This window comes from Azolla caroliniana, unplaced genomic scaffold (assembly GCF_043228905.1).
Source record: "Azolla caroliniana isolate FFs.n. ecotype wild unplaced genomic scaffold, voAzoCaro1.0.p SCAF_22, whole genome shotgun sequence".
NCBI classification, from domain to species: domain Eukaryota; kingdom Viridiplantae; phylum Streptophyta; class Polypodiopsida; order Salviniales; family Salviniaceae; genus Azolla; species Azolla caroliniana.
Window position 1 is genome coordinate 3,818,168 of NW_028230457.1, and position 22,147 is coordinate 3,840,314.

General features: G+C 40.5%; 1 protein-coding gene across 1 annotated transcript; it reads right to left on the reverse strand.

The window, feature by feature from the left end:
• Positions 1-16,853: 16,853 nt before the first annotated feature.
• LOC147849850 (EIN3-binding F-box protein 1-like) lies at positions 16,854-21,921 on the reverse strand. Its single transcript, XM_087336999.1, has 2 exons — positions 21,696-21,921; positions 16,854-19,585 (listed from the first exon to the last, which is right to left on the reverse strand). Exon 2 carries the CDS (start codon positions 19,573-19,575, stop codon positions 17,410-17,412), a length of 2,166 nt encoding a protein of 721 aa, XP_087193125.1. The 5' UTR covers positions 19,576-19,585; positions 21,696-21,921; the 3' UTR covers positions 16,854-17,409.
• Between the last annotated feature and the right edge of the window lie 226 nt (positions 21,922-22,147).

Genomic DNA, 22,147 nt, shown 5'->3' on the forward strand with positions numbered 1-22,147 from the left:
TGTCTTCTTGGTTAGTTTTCTTTTCAAGCTATGTCGACTGCAGATGTTCTCAACCCTCGCACTCTGATACCATGAAAAAGATTATGTGCGGAAACAATAGAAAACCGAACACAAAAAATAGGCAGGTCTAATGGAGAGCTTGAATGTACATAGTACGCGGGAGAGAGAGAGAGGGAGGGAGAGAGAGAGAGAGAGAAAACACACAAAAACTCAATTCAATATAATACTCAATCTGTACATAGAATGTGCTCAATGAGCACTTTTATACAAGTCCATACAGACTGATAGAAGTACTGACACGTACTTCAATGCTCATAACTAAGCTCTACGCTAACTCCCAAAATATATTCCTACGCAGAATATCTTTCCAACGACCTCGCGGTTTACGCACAGCTACGGCTTCTCGTTACGCACGGGTTTGCATACCAGTTTACGCACCCGTTTACGCACCTGTCCGACCTAACCGATCGGCCCCAACCAATCTGGTTCTCGGCTTGCACAGCCGATCTGGCCAATGTTGAGCTTGTATCTCAACAGGAGAGTTGACGAAGACATAATAATTGTGGTAACCTCTTTCTTTGTGTTGACAAGGAGAAAGATGGTGATGGCAATTGTCAATGTGTGTGTGTGTGTGTGTGTGTGTGTGTGTGTGTGTGTGTGTGTGTGTGTGTGTGTGTGTGTGTGTGTGTGTTAGAAGTGTGAGGTTTTTCCTATCGACTAACGGGGCTTTTACTCACATAATTTGTTTCTTTTTTCTTTATTCTCTCCTTCTTTGTCTATAGCCATGAATAAGGCGAAGGAGAATCTTTGGTTTTATTAGTAGCTTAGGGCTCACCATAAATGGTTCACCAAGAAGCTAGGGGGAGGGCTAAATGTGAAAGTGTTTTTAGAATTCAAGGTATTGAAGTCTACAAGAATATAAGGTATGGAACATTCACATCCGGAGGTCAGGAACGCGAATCAAGGTCTTGAGGATAAGTCAAACTAAAAGCAAGATACATGGAGAAAAGTAAAAGAAGAAAAAAGCGGACCACCAAAATACAGTCTGAACGAACGCTCATAACTCATTCGTTTGTAAAGAGAGCTATCCGTAGCTTTTTAAATCTCTACATTTGGATCTCAGATGAGGGAGATATGATGATTATAATATCGTTGTGTCATAGCTAAGAATAGGAGATGGAAAACTTTTAAAAAAAGCGTAAAAAAGAAAGCAAGGGAAAGTTATCTAGTCAAGGAGACCTTCATATAAAGCAAGAAGAGTAAGGTGGTGGAGGGGGGGGTATGTGGTATTTTCTTGCTCATTTATGTAGTGTGGTTTAGTTGTTATCAATATAGCTTTGTATATTTGGATTTATATATCTTCTTTCTCTCTTCCTTCTATCATGATCATTCATTATCAATAGATCTTTGTAGTTTTAGATTTATATATATATATATATATTATCATCATCCTTTCACTATGTACTCAGCTTTTGTGGTCGATAGAGCGGTGTACTCTTGAAGTTTCGACCTCCATGATATCGCACTACCACTATAGGTGAAGATGTAGCCTGATGTCGATTTCCGATTGTTCATATTCCCGGCATAATCAGAACCTGTGTAGCCTTCGACTTTGGCTGAGGTTCTCAGTCTGAAAGTCAGTTGTGTATCTTCCGTCCCTCTCAAGTACCTAAAGATGTGCTTGACGGTCTCCCAGTGCTTCCGTCTTGTGTTTGACATGTACCGGTTGACCACTCCAACGGCATAGGCTAGGTCAGGTTGGGTCGTCACCATTGCGTACATGATACTTCCTACGGCTGATGCGTAGGGCATCTTTCCATTAAGCTCTCTCTCCTTGTCTGTTGAAGGAGAGTCTTTTGTCCGATAGTCGGATCGACGTCAGAAGCGATGTTGGTGCTAGCTTCGCATTCTCCATGTTGAAATGCTTCAGCACCTTCCAGATATAGTCGGACTGGGAGAGTCAGAGAGACTTGGTCGTCCAATTTCTCTCGATCCTCATGCCCAGTATGTGACGGGTTTGTGCGAGTTCTTTCATCGCGAACTTGTCGGGAAGGCTCTGCTTGATTGCTTCCTACTATCAGCATATCAGCAACATATAGGATCAGATAAATCCTAGACTCATCGGCCAGTTGCTGAATATACATGCATAGGTCAGAGTCGGATCAACAGTATCCAAGTTGCCTGATGTAGGATTGTCCTCCCCCCTCGCCGTGAAGCCTGCCGGTTTAGACATGTAGATGTCTTCTTCTAGATCTCCGTGTAGGAATGTCGTCTTTACATCTAGCTGCTCTAGCACTAGGTCTTCTGTCACCACAACTCCTAATAAGAGTCGGAGGGCGGTCATCTTGACTACTGTTGAGAATATCTCGTCGTAGTTGACCCCATATTCTTGTTTGAATCCCTTCGCGACGAGCAGAGCTTTGTACTTGGGTTTTTCTCAATCAGATACATATTTGTATCAAAAAACCCATTTGCAAGGTAGCGGCTTCCTTCCAGCTGGTAGTTCGACCAGCTCCCATTTCTGATTCTTGTGAATCGAGTCCATTTCAGATCTCATGGTTTGCAGCCATGTGTTGGCGTCCATTGTGGCCATGGCTTCTTTATAAGTGTTTGGTTCGGTTGCATCGATGTAGTTGACATAGTCGAGGCCCAGTTGAAAAAACTCGGTTGACCTTCAAGCTCGTCCAGATCTCTTGGGTGCCGAGATAAGTGGTTCGGATTCTTCGATCGATTTGGTTGGGCAGTCGTTCTTTGATGAACCATTTGTGTTAGGAGTCTTGTTAGGTGTCACGTTGTCCTCCCCTAACACGTTCGCGTTCACAAGTGGAAGGATCGCGCATAAATGGAAGGATAAGGAAAATTTTGGTTGATTTTAGGGCTTTTTCAATGATTTTATAAAACACATTGATACCAGTATCATACATGTTCAAACATACTATGAAAAAGGTTAAAAATCCACTATTTTCGTGATTTAGAAGTAAATAAAAAAAGAGGAATTTCAAAAAGTTACATCCTCAATTTATATCACAAACTTTACAACCAATGTTATTTTATAAGAAACGATTTTTTAGAAATCATAAGAATTCAAAACACATGCTTTTATATTACTCGATTTGTTACAAGCGGAATGTAGTTACACTTAATAACCAAAAATACATTCATGATCACTCCTTTACAGAGAATCACTACTATAACTAATATACAATGATGATTCCTCTTCATCATCCTCGGATGTACCAATCAGTGCAATATCTTCGTCATAAACCAAATGGTTGACTCTAGATTATATGTAGCAGATCTCGTTTGCCTTTGACTCGAGCCACCTTGTAGACCTAGTAATTTTTCTTTTATTATATCTATTGATGACTTCCTTAATCGTCCGGCTTTTGTAAGCGTGAAGTCGTACACAATGATATCCACATTAGAGATATCAAGGGTCGAGGTGTTACGAATGTTTCTCTTCCTCTTCCTACCTCCCCTTGTTGTTGGGCATTCAATCATCTCCAATGTATACTTACATGTAAAAGCATTTGCACTTCTAGTGTTGTACCAATGAACGTTTATAGACTTGATCGTGTTTTCTATTTCATGCATTAGCACTTCTAGAATTTTACCAACCCAAAATTGGTGGCCATGTAAGTTCTCATCAGCCGGCGTTGCAATCAACATCCCCGCCATGAGCCCTTGCAAATTGCCTTGCCATCTAGCTTCGGCTGCTTTGGTCATCCTTGGTCCCACATAAATGTCTCTTTGTTGTGGATGGACCAAACTGTCATTAATTGCATTTGCTGGTTGCTCCAGAGTTTTATTTACACGATCATGTTGTAGCAACCATGTGAATGACGTTTCCAAATTCCAATTATCACCAAATACACAATTGTCTATAATTCCTTTCTGATCACTATAGAATACATCCCACCATGATGTGTCTTGTTGTGCGGCATATTTCTTGGCAGCCTCAATATGATTTCTTTTTTCTTCTAAGGCTTGGAGCCATAACCGTTTTTGTTCCGATACCAAGTCACTATGCAACTGTCATTTCTTCTCAATTGGCATTTGCTTAGCTCCATGGACAATTGTACTCAGCATACAAAGTAATAACTGGCAACCACCTTCAGGTTCCCATGTTGTAGAAGATGAATATTGTTTAGCATACAAAAGCGTAGAACCACTTATTTCATTTTTCTTTATCATAAAAATGTGATTGAAGCTTATATTGTTTAACTGGGCGAGCACTTTAACATTCCCAACACCCCCATCTGATATATATCTCTTAAAGTCATATACCTCCTTCAAGTGTAACACTTTTGGGCGTGGTGCATATGCATCATAAATGACATCAAATAGTTTAGGTAATGTGAAAGCACCATGCCGGGATAACTGTCTGGAGAATGTGCTAAACATCTGATCTATATGATCATGTGTGTGGCCAACCAAAAGAAAATTGACTTTCACTTTTCTAAACAATCCTTGGTTGACCAACATACTTAGATAGCCAAACATAGTTGAATTTTTGTTCTCTCTAGTAGTATTGTCCAATTGAATGTATAGAACAGGGGGGAAAGGTTGGCCCCAAGACATCAAAACTCGGTGAATCATTGTAATTGTTAGGTTAGGGTCATTGTGAACATTGGGGTATGTAATGAAGACGTGAGGTCCAACTGACCTATTATAAGCCAAGCATCCCACCAAGTGCATTTGAACAAGGCACTCATCATTGACGTCTTTGGGGAGCCTCCGCATATGCAGCAAGCATGTCTTCTTCTTGTCCATGTCATCTATCATTAAGCACATGTATTGTTCAGGCCTCTTCAAACACTTCTCTCTATGATGCATCGCCTTCTTTCGTTCTAACGATTGTGCCTCACGATGCTCTTGTAGTAACTTCTTACTCATATCCTTTTCCATTGATGTCTTTGCACCTTTAACCAAACTTTTAAGATTTGCACAAATGGAGCAATACCCCATGCGTACTTTACGTGGAATGATAACATTTGAAAACCGAGCTCTCCATAATCTTGTGAATTGTCTATATGTGACAGACTTATTACATGAGCTCACCATATCAGATCGATAGACATCATAAACTTCCCGACGTGTGTAATTATCAGAGAGGTGCATCCTACCTGTAGTGGGCATTACTTCACAATTTAATTGAAAGTAACTTTTCATCCAACCAATAGCATGTCTTCCAATTGCACCTTTCATACTTGGAACCTCTTTACAATTGAGCATCTGATCCCCGCTAAGTAGACGTTGTTGTACTCTATGTAGCCGCATGTTACTAACACATAACGCAATTTTGAATGCAACTCTACATATCTGTTGCGATGGAAGATATAATACTCGAATGATACTTTGATCCCCGTACATTTGTCAAACACTAGTTGCATATGTGACCCAAGGTAAGTGTCTTGCTCATCACCAGTCATCGAAAAATAGTATCGCCTTAATTCTCACAACTTTGATTTTCCAATCATAGACATACAACCACGGGCACAACATATTTTTTTGACATCAAATCCAATCTGTTTATCTGATGTCACCATGTTAAATCTAGCCAAACGAATTCTTCGTGGGATTCTTCTAATATGCATAGGGCTTCCAGATTTCTCTTCCTGCATAGAAGACCACTAAAATGTCAGACTCCAACTCATCAAGCTCAAACGAAGATGAGGACACTAAGGGGACGCTAGGGGCTGAGCTGGCATTGGGTGTGTTGTCATTCGAGCAGAATAAGATAAGGAGAGAGTTAATGCAGCGTAAACTGGTTAGGAAAGGGCAAGTGTTTAATTTGCCTATAACACACATCCATCGACCCCCTATTGATGAAAAAATAGGACAAAGACCACTTGAGATTAGAGAGTCACACCAAATGCATGTTCAAAATCTCAAGAAAAAAATGAAAATTAATCCACATGCTACCATTGTGCCTTTTATTGTTATGGTGGATCCTGAAGAATGTGAAACCATTGAAGATTTCGATATAAGAAAGCATGATCAATATAATTACTTTGTCATTGGTGGATCGCATTCGGCAGAGGCACGTTGGCAACTTGTGAGAGAACATCCAACGACTTTCTCCTTCAAGTATGCCGAGTGCAAAATTTATGTGGGTCTCACATCTGAGGAGGCAAAGTTGTTGACATGGGACCACAATAACGATAATGACTATAGGCAGAAAATGGCATCGATTGAGCGTATAAGGTTCTTCCACCATGAGTATTTGGACATCAAACAAAAGTTTAGTGTGAAGCTACATCCAGGCCTACAACGTCAATGCTTGCATGAAGTCGGCATTGTGGTAGATGATAATGTTAAGTCCAATGGTCTTCGAAAATATGAGTCTTGGTTTCAACTGGCATTTAGAGATGGAGAAGTATGGGACCTACAAGATCAAATCTTCTCAATGTGGGAAAATAAGGAGGTCAAGGGTCAACGACAAAAGAAATGTAAGGTAGACCCTCAACTAGAATTAAAGTCACAAGCGGCCAAGAAAATTGATTTGACAATTGAAGAAGCGGTTGATGACATGAAGTTGTCTCTGTGGAGAGCGATGCAAGGTATTAAGGACGAGCAGCTTCTTGTGTCTGTTTTGTCAAGGGTTGTGGCCAAAGATTTAAGCCTTGAAGAAATGGTCATTGAGTTCAATAAGTAAGTCTTTCAAATAGTGATATTGAAGTCAATATGGTGCAATTGAAAGTTCTAATCTCGTTTTCTAATTTCACAATCATCAGGTGTACATGAAGATCCAAGAAGTTATGATGAAACAACTTGGATGTATAACTTGGGAACAAGTGACAGAGGATTATCCTCTAACGTCTTCATATAAGGCGTTATCGGAGTATTTTATTGCATTCAAGGATTGCGTTAGTATTGGTTGCTTTTCATTAAGCTTTCATCATATGTAGAGCTTGTATAATAAAACTTGATGTCCTATTGCTTCTATTAGAAACCGTGTCGTGGCAAGAAATAAGGAGAAGTTAAGGATATACACGATTTCCCGACATCCTTCCTTGCACATCTCGAGAGAGCTAGAAAAGAAAAGGATCGGCGCTTAATCAAGGCGTATGAAATGGAGGAAGATGGCTCCTTCAAAAAAATTAGCCACAAAAAAGATATTACGAGAGATCTTTACTACAATGTGGTTTGCGTGGATGTCATTGACATGATCCCAAAAAGTGCCAAAGAAGGAATATATGCTAATGATTGCAGATATTCCTTACGGATTTTGAATGGCAGGGTCATCATACGACAATGAACCTTTTAGGTTTAAACAGTTGGAGAAGATGGTCAAGGATTTTGCTGAGCTAACGACTGCATCCTTGTGGAGAATAGTTGTCTTTCATAGTATGAACCAAGGGTACTCGGTAGCTCAAGCTTTGAGATCTCGTTGCCATGGCATCGAGAACCTTGCATGGTAAGGATTATTTATAGGTCTCATTCACTATATTGCCCTTCTTAAGATTGTTCAATCTATTCTTAACTCGATGTAATATTTGTTATAGGATAAAAACCAATGTAAATAGAGGTCCAACCTTTCGGTTTGTTAATGCCATTGAAGTAAGAAACAAAGAATCAAGGAGCATTCTAATGAAGTGGGAGGTTCAAATCTACTGAGTTCAGACTTAGCCGGTAACCTCTGCATTTCTCCAGGCATAATTGGAGATGGTTAAGATGTTCTCCTTTCCTGATGTACACCGCAAAGTCATCCAAGAACACCTGCATAAATGTTAAGATAAATTCCCCGAAAATTTTCATGATGATTCGTTGGATTGTTGCCGGTGTCGTCTTCAATCCGAACATCATCACGACCACTACAAAGACTCCCCATTTGGTGACGAATGTTGTTTTCTCTTGATCGTCCGAGTGCATCCTGATTTGGTTATACCCGTTGAATCCGTCGAGGAAGCTATACACCTCGTGGCCTACTACCGCATCCAAGACTCCATCCATGAAAGGGAGCGGAAATGCATCGGTGATAGTGGCAACATTCAATTTCCGGTAATCCACACAGACCCGGATCTTTCCATTCTTCTTCGGTCCCACCACAATCGGGCTTAGCCAGGTGGCTTTCTTCACCGGCCCAATGAACCCAACCCTCAACAACTTGTCGATCTCCTCTTTTACTTTAGCCGCGTATTTCGGATTCATCCGGTAACGTCTCTGCACTACCAGAGTCACATCCTTGCTTAAATGAATCTGGTGCTGATATAATTGTGGGTCCAATCCCCGCATGTCTTCATATGACCACGCAAATATGTCCCGGGATTCTTTCAATAATGTGACCATTGCCGATTTCTCCTCCGGTGGCATTTCTTTGGCCACATGCACCGGTCTTGTTTTTTTGTCAATTCCCAAATTCACTTCTTCCAAATGTGATGCTTTCACCCATTGTGATACCGCCATCTCCCGCTCTAGGGCCTCTTGTGCTTGTTGCAATTCCCAGATCGCGTCCCTGTCTAGCTCCTCACCGACATCCTCCGGTTGCACAATATATGGGGAGACCGCCTCTACAACGTCCACTTCGAATAGAGGGACTATCCTTGGGTTTTCATCAAGGTAGCGATCTACCTCCTCATCGGCAAGCCCTTCCAACATGTTCACGCTTTCGGCATATAACAGTGTTACTTCCTTGCTTGGACCCGCTTGAGTGTTATTGCTAGGGCCGGACAACAGCCTAACACAGGGTGTCCACTTAAGACACGTCACCAAAGGGTGGTACGGCAGAATGACTTACGGCACAACACTTAATTAGACCTTAATCGATTACTTAGCCATCCGTAATTAACACGCGTAAGATATAACAATGAATACAGAACGGTAATCAACACTGGAAGATTAAGACAATAAGCTTTATTAATTATCCGCTCCTGATTACATTGTAACCGGGCCTTTATATAGGTCTCCGGTGCGAAATACAAAACGGTGCCAACCGGCACCTTTACGGGATCATTCCGGATCCGGATCAGCATACAGATTCTAGTCCGTCCGTCCACATCTTCTTATATAATAATATATATATTAAGACTACTAATTACAACAGTTCCCGAATAACTATTCCTTTTACACTCTGGTTTGGACCTCCTTAAGCCTTCTTGTCGGTTAGTAACATTGAGGGTGCATGGGTACTCTTACCTTAGTTTTCCCCCTTCGAAACGTAATGTTCTTCTTCTGCCAGTTCTGTTTGATGTGGGTGGTCTGTAACCATGGTCGTCCCAGCAACAATGGATATGTCTCCCTGCACGTTCAGCTGGAGTACGATGGCAGAAATCCGGAAAGCATGGCCTCCGATTGTCACCTCCAAATCCCAGATCAATCCGGCCGGTCTTACTGAGCTGGTGTCCGCCATCCGGAGCCAGAACGGGCATGGTTCCCATTCTTGGATTCCAAGCGTGTTGCATGTTCAGAGGCTTATTACGTTTACTCCCGATCCGCCATCGACGATCGTCCCTGGTACTTTCTGTCCTTTGATAATGGTGGTGATTGCGGGACTGCTAGTATCCACCACTATCGGCCCTTCCTCCGGATTTGAAAAGAACGCCGGAGCCGGTGTGGTACTTGGTGGGGCCAATGCCGATTTTAAACCATCGGTGAATCGGGGCACCAATTGCAGTAACTGACCCAGTGGTAGCATGATCTGGCATTCCTGTAATACCTACCATGTGGGGTTCTCCTACTGCATCGTCTCTGTAGGTTCCTCCAATGCATTCCTTTGCTCCTTCAGTTTGGTGACATTCCGTTCATTTGCCTTTTCGATCCATTCCATAGCTTGTTTGCGGATAGTTTCCTGAGCCTCGCATTCGGCCATCTTTCCCTTCGATCTAGTGGTGACTTGTTGGATGTCCGCCACTTCCGCGACCACCATGTTGACTGCCGGTCATTCTTCGTTACTCTTTACCGGACATTGGTTGATGTAGTGTCCCTCCTAGCGGCAATAGTAGCAATACACCTTCCGTGTATTGCTAGACTCTGCTTTTTGCATGGTACCCGGTTGAAATCCAGATACTTCCCGGCTAGGCTCCTCTACTCTTCTTTGTTCCGTTTGACGCTAGTTATGCTTCTATCTGGCCCTCGTTGGTAATCCTTTGCCAGCTCCTGATGATCCTCTTTCCGAGCCTTCTGTTTTTTATTATAGCGTCGATTGTTCCGGTATCCTTGCCGGCGCCGATCTTCATAGTTTCCCCGTTGATCCTCTCTTCTCCAATTATAGCCAGGGGAGTAATCTCGATCATAACAATCATCGTTATAGTCGCGGCTTCTCTCGCTCCAGTCCCGATCATAATCATCCCGTCGATCATTGTATCAGACGTCTTGTACCGGTCGGTAGCGATCGTCTCGCCGAAATCGTTCTTCTTTGTCTTCTTGGTCGTTCCGAGTCTCAATGTGCTAGACTGGTGCAGCTTGCCGATTCAGCAAGTTGTACTCGCAACGGTCCATTGTGTGTGACCGGGAATGGCATAGCATGCACTACAATCTCATCGTGCACTCTATTGTTGAGTGCCCGGGGTTAAGGCACGCCGTGCATTCGACCACCAGGCGAAAGCGTAGGTCCTCTTCGGTAGGGAGTGTTCTTTGGAGTGCTCCCATCGTCAAGCACGAACTAGTTTTGTCCATTTCCATGACCCGGTCAATGACCTGGCCTATTGTGCTAGTCCGAAAATCTATGACCGCACACACGGTTCGGAGAGGTTCCCGGAGCATTGCCAAAAATACCACTTTCGCTTCTTCTTCTAGCGATGCTCTAGTGAGTTGACTATGCATCGTCTGGAACTGGATAACGAACTGTTGAATGGTTTTTGACGGGTCCTGTCGTGTCGTATAAAATTGGCCGACAATCTCTCTTTGATCCACCTATCTGTGGAAGAAGCGTAGAAATCTAGTCTTTAAATCTTCAAACATGGCGATACTATCGGGGAGGTGCTTGGAGTGCCAACGTGCCACGGGTCCCTCCAAAGTCATGCCGAATTCCGCAATTTTTTATCGTTCTGCCTCTACTTCGTTCAGTCTTTGGGAGACATGATTCGCCTCCCAAGTTTGGAGAAATGTGTATACATGGGCTTCTGCGTCCGGGTCACATCTCGATACCTTGGATATTGGTAAAGCATTGTGTCATCGTCTTCGTGTGTTGTCGGGGCCGGTGTTGGAACTCGCTCCTCCTGTTCCGTCGGTGACTCGAGCTGTGGTATCGGAACTCACTCCTCCTCTTGGTGGTCTGTGCCGGTCATTTTGTTTGGAGCTTCCGGTTTTGTTGTTTCCGGCTCTGGTTTTGTTATTTTTGGCTCCGGTTTTGTTGTTTCCGACTCCGGTGTCAGTATGTGGTCCGACTCGTCGTCTTCCGGGTCGTCTGGTGTATTGTGGCTACTACGATAATTCGATTGGACACTATGTTCGTCGTTTGAATCTGATTCGATGGCAGAGAACGCTTAAGAACCGTCATCTCTTACGGCAAGTGTCTGCAGAATGGACTCCGCTTTCTACGGACTGCTCAGACTACTTCCTTCGCCCGGGTGGTGGTTTTGTTGCAATCGGAGTGACTCCTCCGCGACCCGTCGAATCACTCTAGAAAAAGACCGATTTGACCAGATCTCCTCCGCCGCCTATTGGTAAGCCTCCCGCTTCCGCAATCCCTTGGCGAGTCTTCTCGCCTGCTCGGCCATTGGGTCATTTGTCAGTCTATTCATTTATTCCCCCGTTGTTCACTGCACTTTTTTTGCAGGAATCGTGGTCGCCAAAATTGCGTTGTTAATCCAGGGCTGGACAAGCCACTAACACAGGGTGTCCCTCTAGAACACTTCACTAAAGGGGTGGTACGGTAAGGAATGTGTAGACCGTAATACAAAACTGATCCTTCCCAGTTACTATCCAGAATGATTAACTTGATACACACGTATGATAATCACATTAAGCACAAAACGGCATTAACAAGATAAACAATACGTAAAGCCACAACACTTCTCTATTAATTATCTATTGTTAATTACATCATCTCTAGATCCTTTTACAGGTATCCGGTTGTGTTACAAACCAATGCCAACCGGCAACTGGCTACGAACCAGTCCATATACGGATCGGCATAGCGATTCCGAGTCCATCCGTCCGATCTTATAATTATCATAATTTATCTAATTACAACTCCCAAAACCGGCTCCCCGTTCATACTCAGGCCTAACCGGCCAACATCTCTTGCTCCTTTCGAATATTGGTTTGCTACATTGGTCTATCGGTAAACCAAACAACTTAATCTCATTGATGACCACCATTCTCACTATATGTATTAATAAGAAAAGGTTCTCAATGAAAGTAATCAATCTAATATAGATTACAATAAGAAATGGTAGCCTAATGTTACCAAATGGGACCTGCAAGCGTAATAATCAACACTCATATTAGTAATTTCATAGTGAAGGGAAAGTATCATTTTCGATATGAAAACACAATAATATTACAGAAAGATGATTATGAATCATTCTTACAAGGAATAAGAACGTGAGCTTGAATAGAACAAGGAATCACAATTTCATAATTCCATGAGAAAACCATGAACAAGAAAACCATCACTTCATAAACAAGAAAACCATGATTTCATATATTCCAACGATGAGATGGACGAAGAAGAAAGACGAACATTAAATAAATCTACATGAGAAAATGTGAAGAAAGATGAGATGAGGAAGACACTCCCCTATCATTACATGCTTACAATTCATGGAAATCCAAGATAGGAGGACTAGTGTTGGAAGAAGCATAACCAAATTTGAGGTAGGAGGATTCGTGTTGGAAGACGCCTCCAATATGAGATAGATGGACTCGTATTGGAAGAAACTTCAAATTTGAAGTAAGAGGATTAGTGTCTAAAGAAACTTCAAATTTGAGATAGGAAGATGGGTATTGGCAAACCCTTCATATTTGAGTTCTCGCAATGATTAATGGAAGAAGCTCTAGCAACATCGTTAGGAGAGAACTCATGATGGAGAACTATGTTCATGAACAATGAGGAAAACGATTAAGGCATATGGTTTAAATCTTAGTAAGGAGTTCAAGAGTCATGCATAAGGTGAAAATCTACGATACGCTTTGACTCTATTAGACAAAGAATGAGGAAGAAAAAGCGTCAAAATTGACTAGGTTAAACTTGAAAAAGCCCTAAATTGAATGTGAGGGGAAAATAGCCCCCCAAAATGGTAAGATCTTCTCACAACCATTTCACCCCATTTCCTATCTTTAATGCATATTGTACTTACCCCACCCCACTCCCTAAAACTATACTTTTTGTCGATTTTTTTTTTCTTATTTTTAACACTAACAATATGAAAAGTAGCCATGTTTTTTTTGGCCAAAAACAATACTTTTTTGGTACACCACGTGCTTTAACCAGAGAAAATATGGTTTGATAAAGACTATCATGAAGCTCGAAGTCAAGGATAAAAAAAAAATCCAAAAGAATTTGAATGAGTACAAAAGGTTTCTTCAAAGAAAGAGAAGAATATGGGAAGTTACTCAACAATTTCTCCAAATGCAAGAAAAAGCACATACATGTGCTAAATTTTGGGGAAATGTGTTGAGTTATGGCAAGTTAACCCTTCTTGACTTGTCTATACCCAAAAGATGCGTAAAAGCAAAATGTTGTGTTACAGTTAGATGCAAGATATGGAAAAATGGTTCGGTAGATGGAACCTAACACACTTGCTTCATGGTGCATCACTATATTCCTCTCTAAATGAGTCCCTTTTGCAATGCCAATATATAATGGTATGGGACAAATGTGGAGGCTCACACTTCACACATTATACAACACATGTTGCACCTAATTACAAAACCATATTCTTCGCAAAATGGGGAAACTGTACACATCGATACATGTTAGAGCCCATCCCATTGTCTATCATTCGAACCATTGCTTCCATGCAACTTAGTTCACATACATTACAATGGGAGCCGAGGTGTTGGAGCACAAGTGATGAGAGTGGTTGACTATGCACAATTTTCCTTAAACAAGTTCAAGACTCTGAGTATCACACTTTAATACAATGCTCTACCTTTTATCATATTTGACCATGCTTTCCACTCATCTTTGACAAAATCTAATCCTTGCACGAACTTCTCTCTCAACCACAACATGCACTCTCGATTGCAACATTCATTGGTAAAGTTCTTGAACATCGAGTCACTACTCACTTTCGCATGTATTACATGAAATGTAACATTTTTTGTCTCATTGGTCATATTTGACCTCCGAGGACAATAAAAGAAGCTTTCTAGCTATCTATCTATCTATCTCCCCTATTTCCTTCCATTGTTACGCTCATGTGCTTGCTCTATCCACTACTATTTCGTCTATTCCCTTTCATCATCACTATTTATCTTGCTCTTCCTATTGCTAACTTGCCTCAATTCTGACAAATGAATGCAAGTACAAGACAAATCAATTACATGTTGGACAAGGATATTGGGAGTACATTGCAGCAAATTCAGCAATGTACGAAATCCGAATGAATGTAGATTACATGGGTTGGAAGCAAGTGTCGAAGTAATGAAAACCTAAGTATGACCTAATCCCTCAAAGACCTAAAAGATGGTACACCATCACTACATCAAAGCATGTAAACAATGACAAAGTCAAAATAATACCATAGCACTCAAAGACGTAATTATGTAGTATACAACTTCAATCCTTAACAACAAAGATGCTAACTATATTGATAAGGATATTATATAGAGGATCATGGAAAAGAGTACTCTTATCTCTTTCCCTTTCTCAATCTAAAGAAGACTAACAAACCCTCTAAACCCAAAGTTCCTCGTAAATATATTTAGTCTTGGAGAATCTACAATACGTGGGCCTAATCTTTGCTTTGCCTCTAGTGGGTCCTATTTACATCAATGAGCAATACATTGCAACATGTATTGCTTGCCCCGCATGTTGCAAGATCACATGTTGGGCTACATACAAAATGCCAATATGCTAATGCATGTTAAGACAACCTATGCAAAATATGGGCCTCCAACACATGCCCAAAGGCTTTAGCTCATATAAGAGTTGAACAAGATACATCAAAAGAGTATGTCAAACAATGATTGCACCTTGAATATCAATAAGCTTTTGCAATTCGCTCATCTCACTCAATATGAGAGCCAGTGAGGAAGAGATAGTGACCAACATTTGTATAATTGGAGTAGCACAATGATTTGGTTTGCTAAGGCACACCACCATCATTTTATGATCTAAGATCAATGTTGCTAATCGAGAAAAAACACTAATGAAATAAGAATTTTGGTTCAAAAAACATGATGCGCTATGTTTTGACTTAAATAATGAGCACATAAGAGGTAGAGGACAAAGCTTTGCTAGTGGCAAAATAATTGAAGAGGGCAATATATACATTTACGAGATGCAAACTTTCGATTCCACCAAGTTGAGAAGGGAACTCTAGAAATAGGGGGTCATGGTCTGAAACCATGAAACAGTAATTGTGCCACAACAAAAAGAGTGAGACCATAGCACTACCCTTAGAGAGTCAATGGTAATAAAGATTGCATGGCAACAAACAAAAAGTAGAGAAAAAAGCTAAGGAAACAATAGACGTAGAATCAAGGTAATGACTATAACACAAGGGAGCATTACCGACAAGTTCTTTGACTGAAAATGCACTAAATATCACAAAATATGTGCAACATTAACCACAACATGGAACATTGGCTGCAATTTTTTAGCATTATTTCAAGACTAGAAAGCAAGGTTGAACATCGCCTTACAAAATATGCATTTTTTACACATTTCTTCCATTTTTGAAAAAAGAAATTTGTAAGGGAGTTTCAAAATCGTCCTTCCCTTATAACTTTTCTTTGACATACCAAGCTAACCAAACATTAAGCACTCTCTTGGACAAGTATTTACATCACATTTCTTCTATTTTTGAAAAAAGAAGTTTGTAAGGGAGTTACAAAATCTTCCTTCCCTTATAACCTTTCTTTGACATACCAAGCTAACCAAACATTAAGCACTCTCTCTCTCTCTTTGACAAGTATATATATATATATATTTGTCCAAAAGTTTGTCCAAAAGGTTGTGTAAGAGGACAAAGGTATGGAAGATAAAGCACTCAACATTATGGGCATGTGAAGAAACAAGACATTACATGCTAAATCACAACATTGCTTTTGCAATTTACACATAGCTAACTATACATTCATGGTTCATACATTCCCATTCTCTATTTGTAGATACGCACATTTAAATCACTTCACAATGCAAATATCAACAGATCCTCCTTAAAATATGGCTTCTTACTAATATTTTTACTCAAAAGCTGGAAGACAATAAAAAAATACCCATCTCCATCATAATCAAGAAAAGAAGCGACCAATCCAAGAGCATGCAATTCTCTTTTCACCTGCTGCTCTATTTATCAAGCTTACATCAATACTCTTGTTGCTTGCAACTCTTGCAGCCACTTGTAATTCAGTGCACTTTGTCCAAAATGTCTATCGTACTTTTACAATGGTTCTGATCAATCACTATACCCTCCTATGCATGGAAGGTGGAGTATACTGTGATGGATTATTAGGGGTTGGCCATTCCTTAAGTTTCAATACATGGTCATGTCACCCCATGGACTGATACCTTCTTCTAATAATCATTGAAAAAACTTCTCTAGTTGCGTAAGTGTCCATTAAGGATCTTGATCGTACATCAGGACCTTGTGTTTCAGTGTGAAAGTGGACACATATTGTGGCAGATGCTAAGTAGTTAGTATGGTTTCCATGTCCTTATGCAGCAAACGAGATTAAGAGAGAATATTGATTTTCTTTGTCTTTTGAAACATAAATTATGATCAATAAAAAACAAATAATACAAAAAATTGAATCTTCTATATTCAGTAAGAAATAAACAACTGGTTAACAAAGCTTTTATGGTTGTTCCGTGGAGGAATGAGCCATAAGCCCTATAAAAAAACCAATAATTCAGCTGAATAGCTTTAACAGGATTAACCTGATATCAATACACACAAATAACAAGAGTTGCTAAAAATACCCCAATTTGCTTCAAAAAGGCACCTAGTTGGGGATGAAAGGAAAAACAGGTCATCCATGTGAAAATAACCTGAAAAAACAGCAACTCCTTGTGGCTTGTTGTAGATCATAGTCACCAGTATAAAGCTCAAAAATCCGCCAATTATAGTAATTGACGAACCCAAAAATCAAACTTCAGACATTTTATTTTTCTACATATCCAGCAATCTTTGCTGCAATTGTAGTAGTACTAATACTTCAATATTAACCACCAAATTCCCTTTGATTGCCCTCCCTTGTATTAAGTATGCTTTTTCTACTGCTCTTTAATGAGTTGTTTTGACTGCCAGTAGAGAATAGCATTTGCAACCTTATCTTTTCTATATCTCCTTGTTTTCAGTAGAGAATGGCACACTTTTGCATCCTCGATTTAAAACCAATAAGAAAGGTTTCAGGCATACCTCGGCAATTCTTCAGATTCAAATCAAGAAGATTCTTACACTTCTTCTGGATAAGAGGCAATATCTTGTGGGTGACACCTCGACAGCCACATAGGTTTAGTGAGCTGAGAGTGTCACCTGTTGCCTCAACCAACTGTTTTATTCCTTCATTGCTCACTGCACACATCGAAAGATCTAAATCTTCCAAAGATTGACAATGTCTTGCAATGGAATGAACTGCGTGATCTGATATCATCTTGCAACCATCCAATACCAAGTTTCTCAAAGAATTACCGCATTGATTAACAATAGCACATATAGCTCGGTCAGAGAGTCGCACACACCCACTGATATTGACACTCGTCAGCTCACGATTGGCTGTTGAAAGGAATGCAAGCATGCCTTCATCTGTTATATCCGCAAGCCCAGTAAAATCTATTTTTGTCGTCTGTGGGCATAACCAACCAAGCAGAGCTAAGCATAAGTCTCCCACACCAGGACAGTTGGCAAGGCAAATCGATTCTACAGTCGAAACATGAGAATCACTTGAAGGATGGAACAACTGTACCTCATTCATGCCTCCACATTTCTTCACTTGGATTTCTTTCAGTTTCCCACCTTTGTTAGAGAGAGAGGCGACTAGACCCATTCCTGATATGAATCTGCATTTCTCTATCTGCAACACCTCTAAAGATAAAGCACTTTGCATGAAGAGCGCCAATCCCTTGTCACTAATGTGGTCACATTTGGAAAGCAATATATTCTTTAGATTTTGACAATTTTTTCCCAACAAACCAAGTGCCTCATTAGTGAAATGCTTACATGAGGTGATAAGAATCCGCTTCAAAGACTGCATGGGTGTTTCCATTCCAAATGACATAAATCCTTCTCTAGTAATGAAATTGAGAGAATGGAGACTCAGCCACGTCAGAGCCCTTGAGTTAATCCCTATAGAAGTTAGAGTCCTCTTTGTCACCTTCAGGCCTTCTAGTTTAAGCATTCTAAGCTTAATGAGCTTGCTCAATGCTATCATAATTCCATCATCATCTATCATTGGACAATTCCGAATATATAGAGAAACTATGAGTTGACAAGAGTCCCCAAAAGCAATCAAGGCCATATTACCAATATTTTCGCACTCATCTAAGCTTAAAAAAGATACAAGGGGGCAATTGTTTGCAATCGCTTTCATACCTGAATCTCCTAACAGAGGACACTTGAAGAGATTTAACTTCTCTAACAGAGGGCATCCCTTTCCTATGGCATATAACCCCTCATTTGTGACATTAGGGCAATCCCACAAAGAAAGGACCCGAAGAGATGAGCACGACATACCGATGGCAGAAATGCCCACATCCGTAACTCCCACCGTCAAACCGACAGCTGAGCTACCTCTAATGCATAGTTTTCCAAGCCCTCCACGAGCTGATGTGCCGACAGCTATCGCAGCTAATCTGACATCAGATGCCTTTCTTCCTGCCAATGTTCGGGACAGATCTCCCAGAGCCAAGTCTAAATGCTCATCTTCTCTTTCACCATCACCACCACTACCACATGATTTAGCTGGATATTTGAAGTTGTGTGGGCGTGGTTCTTCTGTAGAACATTTTTCCTTGTAATGCATGTGACTCTGTAACATTAGCCAACGCCGAGAGACGGATGCACAAGAAGCTCTGTCGTATGGCGTTGGAAGAAAGCCAAAAATATGACAGAGTAATTCTTCTGGGAGAGAATTAATGAGGTCTCTTGTTGTGTTGCTTCGTTTTTTCTTGTTAAATGGGATAGGTTCAGAAAGCTTCTCACCGTACAGAGAAACGTCCACATGAGGAAAATGTGGAGGATAACCATCTCTGGATATTGGTTGATATTGAAGATTTTGTCGGAAATCCCACACTGATCGAGGGATATTCCGGCACCTTTGATGATGATAGCTATGAAATGCACGAAAAACCTCATCCACAGATAGAATTCTACGCCCTGGAGAAAGACCATTACCATTACTGCCTAATGATGACAGAACATGTAGCAGTTTTACAGATTCTGGTTCAGGTTCGGAAGTATCTACTAGCGAGTGTGTAAAGCGGGTGTCCACCAGCAGATTTGCTGCATTCTTGGTACACATTTTAGGTCATCTATAAACAGAGGATCAAAATGACAAACAAAGGCATGTAAGTCCATCAAGTTCTGTGTAAAATCCAAGCATTTTGAATTATAACAACATGAGAAGGCAGAAGTGTTCTAGCACACTATTTTTAACATAATATGAACCTCTGTTCTATGAGCTGGAAGTTAGAATCATCATCTGATACACATCAGCGAGACTTAGAAACCCTGAATACCCATGTTAGATAAAAAGCATAAGACTTCAAAGCTCAGGAAGATTCCTCTTATACTTTTGGCCTTCTCTTACTTTGTAGAAACAAGTGAGCAACACCTCTGGCAATCTACATGTCTGTGACATTTGCAGCATCTAAATTATGAACTAGATTGTAGACTTTAGTAAGATCTCTCAAAAACCAGTGATCAATCATCATAAATCCCATAAAAAGGTTTAGAGAGAACCATCTGCGTTAGGAAATAGAAAATTTCTAGCATACATTGAGCATTTGTCTTACATTTCAGGAGATCTAGTTCAAATAACCACTAGTCACCTTAAACAGTCCAGAGTAAGGTTCCATTTAGGTGCTCTCTGTGGAGAGAATCAAGAGAGAAAGTAAGGAATGACAAGCCACGAAATAAGGCATAAATCATGCATAATGGTGTATATATAATGAGATACAGGAGACTTCTAGCATACGTTACCTACCTATTCTTGCATTACAGAAGGGATGATGCAATACATCTGGCTTCAAGTGATCGCTAGTGAATCTTAGTCAATTCTGGAATAGTCAGTAGCATATCACCTACGGTTCCAAAATGACCATTTCAACCATCCTTACTACAGATTTCCTGGAAAAATACAATATTTCCAGTATATCTTATCCTTATATTACATTGCAAGTCAAGATGTGGCTTCTATGGGCCTGTGATATTCAAATCCTGACATGGAGCCTTTATAAAAAAAATGTTAATAAACAGTGGCCAATCATCCATCATCAATCCCCTAAAAGGTATAGAGTACGCTTCCATAATAGAATGCTTCCAAAAATATTGATTTGACATGATCTTCAAGAGAGAAAGAGAGAAGTTTCTTGGCATGGCCTTAATTTTCTACAGGTTTTGGAAGCTTCTACATTATCATATACGAGCTTGACAAAAATAAATCTTTCTGTTCATCACAAATTAATCATGTCTAACATCAAAAACTGTCTTCAGAGTAAGGCTCTATTTGGCTCTACATTTCTTTCTTTGTACAGAACTTGGTTGGGATGAAATTTCCAAAGAGTACTACTGTTACTTATAACATCTTCAAAAATTACTAGCTGATAAAGAATTTCACCATAACTAACAGCATAAAACAGAAAAGCGAAAGCAAAACAAACGGGAATGCACTGATCTCTAATAGAATCCTAACAGACAAAGAAAACACAGAAGTTCTTCCGGAAATCCAGAGAAAATTCAAGTTGGACGCTAAATCCTAACCCTAATTTAAAACAGGAATCGAATAAAAGACAAAGAAATATAAATAATAATAAAAACAATGCAAACCAGAAACAGAAAATGAAACAAAGAGAATGACAGAGAAAAACAAACAAACCATTATGGGTTGATCTTCACTAAACCCTAACACACAAAGAAACGCAGAGAAAGTGTTTCCCACAAAGAATAAAAAGAAATCATTTATGCTTAGTAAACCGAAACAAGCAGAGAGAAACATAAACATCCAAAGAAATCCATAACGGGAGCAACAAAAGAAAATGTTGTCTCTTTCTTTACTAAACCCTAACAAGCAGAGAGAGAGAGAGAGAGAGAGAGAGATGAAGAGAGAAAAAATATGAAGCGTTCAACAGATATCCATAGAGATTTTTATTAAACCCTAGAGGTGCGCACAGAAGAGCGTATCATAGAATTTCATAAACGGAAAGAGGAACTAGAAAGCGTCAATCTTCAGTAAAATCTAACAAGAGCTCACAGAAAGGAAGAGATATCGGAAAAGAGGATCAAAAAAGCGATGATCTCTCAGACATGACCATAACAAGCAGAGAGAAACATAGAGGGTACCACAGAAATCCAGCGGGAGAGAGAGAGAGAGAGAGAGAGAGAGAAAGTCACAGAAGATGGGAGCGAAGGAGAGAGGAATACCTGGAGACATGGATCTGAAGCATGAGCTTCTGTTCTTCTGGTGGTGGATCGATTCCTTTCGTCAGAGGAGAGAGAGAGACGATGCATTGATGGCCAGAATCAGAAGGAGAAAGGAAGGATGGAAAGAAAGGAAAAGGAGAGAGACAGACAGATGAAATCGGTTCGGTTCGGTTCGGTTTCGATTCGGTTCCGGCGATGGATGGGATGGATTCTTGGGGAGAATCGGAGAGGAAAAAGGAAGAGGAAACGTGGAGACAAGAAACGCCCCACCGCTCAGGAAAAAGCTTCTACAACAGACATACTACATATACAGAAAGACATACCTCTCTCTCTCTCTCTCTCTCTCTCTCTCTCTCTCTCTGTCTCTGTGTTTCTGTTTCATGAGGATATGGCGGAGGAGGAGGTGAGTCAAGAAAAGTCAAGAAAAGTCAAGAAGAGTCAAGAAGAGTCAA